The sequence below is a fragment of the Gopherus evgoodei genome, chromosome 8, assembly GCF_007399415.2.
Source record: "Gopherus evgoodei ecotype Sinaloan lineage chromosome 8, rGopEvg1_v1.p, whole genome shotgun sequence".
NCBI classification, from domain to species: Eukaryota; Metazoa; Chordata; order Testudines; family Testudinidae; genus Gopherus; species Gopherus evgoodei.
In genome coordinates this window covers 22,155,221-22,162,056 of record NC_044329.1, presented here as the reverse complement: position 1 = coordinate 22,162,056, position 6,836 = coordinate 22,155,221, and the positions used below count along the sequence as shown (strand labels likewise).

Here is a 6,836-nt window from a genome sequence, read left to right as displayed (position 1 = left end):
GCTCTGGGCTGGGGCAGGGGAGGGGCTCCTGCTGGGGGTGCAGGCTCTGCGGTGAGGCCAGGGATGAGGGATTGGGGGGCAGGAGGGGTCTCAGGACTGGGGGAGGGAATTGGGGTGCAGGCTTACCTCAGTCAGCAACACAGTGGGACTAAGGCAGGCTCCCTGCCTGTCCCAGCTCCATGCTGCACCCCAGAAGCAGGTCCAGCTCCCACGCAGGGAGGCCAAGCGGCTTCCCACACAGTGCTCTCACCCTCAGGTACCACCCCCCAGCTCCATGGTTCCCCGTCAATAGGAATGGGGAGCTGGTGCTCAGGGCTGGGACAACACCGCTGAGCCCTGTGGCCTCACCACGTAGGAGCCAGACCTGCTCGCTGCTTGGGGGGTGCAGTGTGGTGCCAGGACAGGTAGGGACTAGCCTGCCTTAGCCCTGCAGCACTGCTCACCAGAGTTTTAATGGCACAGGTGGCAGTGCTGGCTAGAGCCACCAGAGCTGCCAGGGTCAAAAACTGAACACCTGGCAACCCTATGGGTGACATACACTTATCACATTGAAGTAGATGACCCATCAAGATCCCATCCAGTCCTACACTTCTGATATAGAGTGCTCCACTACTTCACTCCTCTTTGGAGTTGAAAAAATCACCTTGACCGTATCACATTTTAAAATTGTTCAAGATGAGACAAAGGTCTGATAATTAACAGCTGTGGGGAGACTCCTGCAATCTGTGCTTATCCTGACTGCCAGTCTCAAAACTAAGACTACTTTACTTCTGAACAAAAGTGTTCATACAGGAGTTTAAGGTTCTGTAATTTATGTGCATCAACTCTACAGCTGTCCTGCAGGCCCTTAAAAGGGAAGGGGATAAGGGAAGTTGAGGGGGGGAACACCTCTGTTAATTTTTTTAGTTTAAAATGCTTTAATTGGTTTTCCATGACATTCACATGATGGCAGGCTGCAGATGCAAACACCTCTGGTGGCAAAGGAGCAGTGTTAGCCACAATTCATATGAGATTTGTCAGACTCTGAATAATAATTGAACATCTGATTCAGCATTATAGTCTCTGTTTTCAGTGTTAAGAACTCTGTGTTTTTATCACGGGGTAACTTATGCATTAGCTATCCCCCTGTAAAAACATATTGGAGACAAGGCACTTTTGTTTCTCCAAAAGGCAGCCAATACAAAGGCAGAGGAGAAATCACATATTCCTGGAAGTCCAAAATGGTATTGAAGGTTATACAAATGCACAACCATTTTAGGTATATGAATTCTTTGGGAAAGGTAACAGCAAAGTATGAAGCTTATTTGCCCTAAAGGCTCAGAAACAAAGAGGCAAATTAAGACGACTCCAAATGTATTTATTTTAACTTAATGACTTTTTGGTGTACAGCATGTTTTTTGAATACTTATGGTTGTCAGTCGTCTCTCTCAGGGTTGTAAATTTATATTTACTAAACAACACAGTAGACGTTTGCCTTTGAAAAGAATTACATACAAGATAGTATAATGCCCTTAGGGTCAGATTTTTAAAGGTATTTAGACAACTAGTTGGATTTTCAAAAGCATCTAGGTGCTTTCACCCTTTAAAAATCTGGCCTGTGGTGAATATTTGGGAACCAAGTTCTGCACATAAGTGGTGATATGAAAAAAAAACAACACTACGGTGCTGGATAAAGATGCAAAATAGCTGTTGACAAAGGCAATCCGCATTGGCAGCTCAAAGGCATCAGAAAAGCTGGAAATCAGTCAGCCTTGATGTCATATGATCCCAAAGAATAAACTTGGGTATAAAAAATGAAAAAAGCACAAAAATTTAGAAGTAAAAATGTTGCAATACCAACCAGAAGTGCTCTACTGGAAACTGTGTGAGATATCATTGCTGAAGCTACTAGTAACTATTATTATTTTCAGTGATTATTTGTTATATCACTTAACTAGCACAATGACATCCATCTGCACAATGTTAATGAAGGTAAATTATTAAGTGCTAGGAGTAATTAAAATAGCATTTTAAAAAGGAAATCATTGTAAATGGAGTGTCACTCCTTTAAATTGAGTAGAAGAAAAAGGCAGTCCAATTCAGGCAAAGCAAACAGCAGAAAAGACAAATTTGTGAACTGCTATGAGGCTTTATCCAGATGTAGAGACTGAGCTGGATTATTTTAAACACTAAAAACCTATCTGACAATTACCATTATTGGAAGGGGGTATACGTAAAATATTTCACTGACTCAAGGCTCCTTTGGCTGCTCCGTACATTATTTCAGACAAAGAAGAGCTGCCTTGTCTAGGCATTGGGATGCACAGTGCTTTGAGAACACAGCCTTGGGAAGTGGGTGCTGAACTGTACAAGCCTCTGCCCCCCCCCCCCCAACACCTGATTTTTGCAGCCACTGCAGATGGCTCACTCCATCTGGGGTAACTTTCATCTCCTCTGCCCCTTCTTTTGTCAGGGTTGTCCCCTCTGCCACTGTCTAGCAGCATCTCAAGCTAGTTCTTATCCCCAGCTACTATCTTCTGCCCCTGATTTCCCCCTCCACCCCTCTCTTTCTCCTACCTCCAGCTGTTTGACCTTCTTGTGCATTCAGTCCCTCCTCCCTCCCAACTTAGCCCATCCTTCCCCTCCAATTTGCCCCCCTTTTATCCTATTGAGCAGCAGGGAGCAGATTGCCCTCCCTTGTGATGACGGCAGCTTCAGCAGATGTTACTGAGCAGCACCACTTCGTATATGCATGCTGTGCATCAGAGCCACCAGTTGTGATGGGCAGCAGTTTGTAATGTTACACCTGCCTAGCCAGGGATCAGGCTATGGGGCCTGCACCTGCCAAAAGGTCCCAGCATGCACACCGCCAGCTCTGCTCTGGTGACCCCAGGGCAGGGCCAGTAAGCCCAGCCTGTGCAGCATCACGCTGTCAGGCTACTTTTGGGTTATGGCACCAGGCCGCCAGTGGGAGGGGACAACTAACCCTCCCCTTACCTAAATCTAGCCCAGACACAGCCCTTGCTGAGCTCAATAAATGCACACAGGCTGGGTTCTGTACAGCAGTCTCTTTATTAGGGGAAAGGACACAGCACCATAAAATGCAGATGGTTCTTACAGAGGAAGCATGGGGCAGAACATGCTGAGCCAGCCACCTTCCATCCCCCATATCCAAAAGCAGGTGGCACAAGTGACACAGTGCTGCCCAGGCAGCAGGGATGCCTACCAGGCATGACCATGCCCAAGCTTCTGTCTCCAGGTTCCTTCTTGTTTCCCTACCCCTCCCAGCTTCGGTTGAGGCAGCAGAGCTGAGAGCCAGAGACTGAGTCCTGTAATCATAGGGCACTGGGCAGGCACCGTATAGTGAAAGCCTTAGTTTCTTTATGGGAAATAGCAGCATAGGTCTTGGCTCATTCGTGAGGGAGCACACCTGTGCCCCTGCTGGGCTGAGTCATAGGAGAAAAACCCTACTGCAATACAGCAGGGATGTTTGGTTTTGTTCTTCAGGCTTGTCACCAACAGATGGTTTGCTCTTTGTACAACTACTGTATTACAGATCAGAGCCTGTGGCATGACACATCTGCCTCTGGGGATTATGAAGCCAGCATGAAGGAAAGGGTTATGAGGAGACAGAAGCATGATTTTGACAGGTTCAACTTTCATGCAGTTCTAGCCCATTCAAAAATTAAGAGACGAGAAACCTGGAGGAACCTATGGGGCTGAGCCTGCAGCCCGTCCCAGCTACAAGTCCCCCTTGAGCTAGGACTGGAGAAGGAATTGTTCTAGAGGTGCACTAGAATGACCTTAGTGCAGCTTGAGTACAAAACATACAGTTACTGCAGGGATGCCTTTGGCCTAAGGTGTTTGACTGTAGGCTACCCAAGGATAACTTACAGCACACTGGTGGGCATCTAATCCCCTAAAACCAACTTGGAGCCCCTGCTTCAATTCCATGCCTTGTCATCTTAGTGGAGAGCACTAGAGCTTGGGGGAGATGAAGATGGCTGCATATCGTGAAGTGACACCTGCCTTGAGCCAGGAAGACCCCACAGCACTGAAGGAGTCAAAGGGAGCAGTCTGCAGTGGCAGCGACATGCTGAGACATGCTCTAGCATATGACAGGAGCAGCTGTGGGTGCTGGGAGGGTGACAGCGTTTCAAGGAACAGAAGCATCCAGTTCCCCTTCTTCCTACTTCTTTGGAGACAAGACCCAGCCTTCAACCAAACTGTGGAGAGGCAACAATCAAATAGCACCAAATCACAGCATAGGCTTGGGCATGGCCAGGGCTGTGAGATCAGAAGTGCTTCTTAGCAGCCTCACCCACAGCATCCCACCATGGCTTGGAGACTACCCAGGGGCTAGGTCAAGGTTGCTGTCAGGGAAAGGGGATGGGGAGTCTCTGCAAAACTGGACTTTTATGAAGGAGCACAGGATTATCCAAGTGCATCATTCTCTTCTGTTCACTGATGCTGACTGCATCCAAGGGAGTGAAAAATTCCACTCAGGCACCTACCCCTGCAATACTCTGGTTTGACATTAAGACAACTGAGACTAGCAAGAGGGAGATTGATTCAATATTAGCACTGCTGCAGCATAATCTACGCTGAACCGTACTTAGCCTGACTGTAAACCAGCTTGAGCTCCTGTGTATGTGGATGCAGGGTGCATTCAAATTGGATGAAGAACAAGTGGTACATGGGGGGAGGAGGGGGAAGCAGTATTTCTTTAGTGTGGACATCAGCTGGGGGTGGGGGATTTACAACTATCAAACAGCTCAGCAGGCAGGAACACAGATGGTTTTGAGCCCACTTCATTTACCTGCAGTTGCTATTTTTATTAATGGTTGCTTAGCTAGTTATCATACAAATACCCTAAGGCAGTGAGTTCCACAGGTTCTGTTGTACTAAAAGCTTACTGGCACATTACCCTTTGGTGCAGTCCAGGAACAAAGAGGAGTGCCTTGTGCTTTCCCTCTGTGCCCCAGGCTTCCTGGCTTTGCTTACTCTTCTCCAGACTACATTGGCTGAAATCGTTTCCTCTGTTCTTGCCCCCTTCCCTGATCCTTCTCATCTTCCAGCGGCTGTCGCTGAAATGGAGGTGTCCTGCCCTGCATGCAGTGTTGAGGATGTGCCATTATTTCAGGCAATACCCTTATCTCCCCCATCCACAGCTCACCATCTGACAGTGCTTTGAGGTGGCGGCTCCCTACACCATCCCCCTGCCCCACGATGCTGAGCCAGGCCCAATGGGAGTGCTTTCAGATGTTAGCAGCAGAACTTCCACAGCATTCGTTTTCCAAAGGCCATCAGCCCTTGCCCTGCACTGGGCAGCGTTGCCCTGCAGCACAGCCATTTCCGGCAGGAAGGAGACTAGAATTAGATAAAACAGTTGAGCCAGAAGCAACAAACTTGAGACAACCTGGCCCCCCACTGCTCAGAGGTGCTGAGCACACAACACTACATATGCGGTCAGGAGAGACTGGGGGGAGCAGTAGCTCTGAGAATTAAGCCCAGGGTGGCTCATGAACCCCAACACTGAAGCATCCAAAAACAGTGGCCACTTTAAAAAGTATAGCTTCCCAGCCTCTCTCTTCCCCCGTTGTGCTGAATTTACCTGATGTATATAAAAAAAAACAACCAAAACAAAAAAACCCCCCAAAAAAACGGACAACTGCAGTGTGACAGAAGAGACTGCAACAGGGCAAAGCCCACCCACTAAGTCAGACGCTCTAAGGGTCAGAGATCTAACAAACAATACACAAGCACGCACCATGGTCACATGGTCTCCTCCTAGGGCCTCTGGGCTTGGCTACTGCAGAGGGAGGAGACTTGGCTAGCTCCCCACAATCTCTGCTCTGGTTGGGGATAGTGGACTAATACGCCAATGGCCTGATCCAGTAAAATCTCATGTAAATAGCATCACTTCCATGTAATGCCTCTAATGAAAGCTGACACCACCCCTCACTGGAGACCAGATCATACTGACCCACATTTGACAGAGGGAGGAAACTGAGCAGCGGGAGGTAAAGCACAATCTAGTCACAGACCACCTGTGGTGCCATTAAGAATAGAAGCCAGGCGTTCTGACTCTGAGTTATCTGCACACTCCCCTAGCTCATGCTCCCCCGTGTTTCTGTTAGTTACCAAGAGCAAAATGCATCAATGGGGATGGCCAATGTCCCAGTCCTGGTGGAGTGCTCCTCCCCAGAGCTGGGCATTCCAGCTGCATGGGAGCCTTACTCCTGAAAGATTCCTGCCCATTCCCAAATATCCCTCCCCAACACCCAATCCTGTCTGCTTGTCAAACATCCCCACCATTGGAAGGTGGGTGCTTTCCCCATGCCCCCATCCCCCTGCTGGAGATCCATGCTTGCCAGAATCCTCTTCCACTCTCCCTGGGGAAAAGGGGCTTGCGGCTCTTCAGTGTGTCCCAAGGCCCGAGTCTGTTAGCTGCAGGTGAGGCCTGGCTGCCCCAGTTAGGTTTGCTTCATCTCCCACTCCTGCAATGCAAGGAAAAGGGGGGGGGGGCAGGGAGAGAAAATTTCAGGGCATGTTGGCATGAAGAAAGAAAGAATCAGGCCCCACAGCTGCAGCTACTGAGCCCCATGCTGTAGACCAGGGGTCAGTAGCCTTTCAGAAGTGGTGTGCCGAGTTTTCATTTATTCACTCGAGTTTAAGGTTTTGCATGCCAGTAATACACTAATGTTTTTAGAAGGTCTCTCTACAAGTCTAGAATATATAACAACTAAAACTATTGTTGTATGTAAAGTACAGAAGGTTTCTTACAATATTTAAGAAGCTTCATTTAAAATTAAATTAAAATGCAGAGCCCCCTGGACTGGTGACCAGGACCTGGG

General features: G+C 48.3%; 1 protein-coding gene across 2 annotated transcripts in view; it reads right to left on the bottom strand.

Annotated features, from left to right (window-relative positions):
• Positions 1-3,042: 3,042 nt before the first annotated feature.
• Positions 3,043-6,836, bottom strand: part of AFAP1L1 (actin filament associated protein 1 like 1) — a 55,520-nt gene continuing 51,726 nt past the window's right edge. For both annotated transcript variants that reach the window (XM_030573211.1, XM_030573210.1), the window contains exon 19: positions 3,043-6,479. Coding sequence is in view for 1 of the 2 variants with exons in the window: in XM_030573210.1 (XP_030429070.1) it covers positions 6,456-6,479 (24 nt within the window). In the remaining variant the exon portion in view is untranslated. The remainder of the gene's footprint in view (positions 6,480-6,836) is intronic.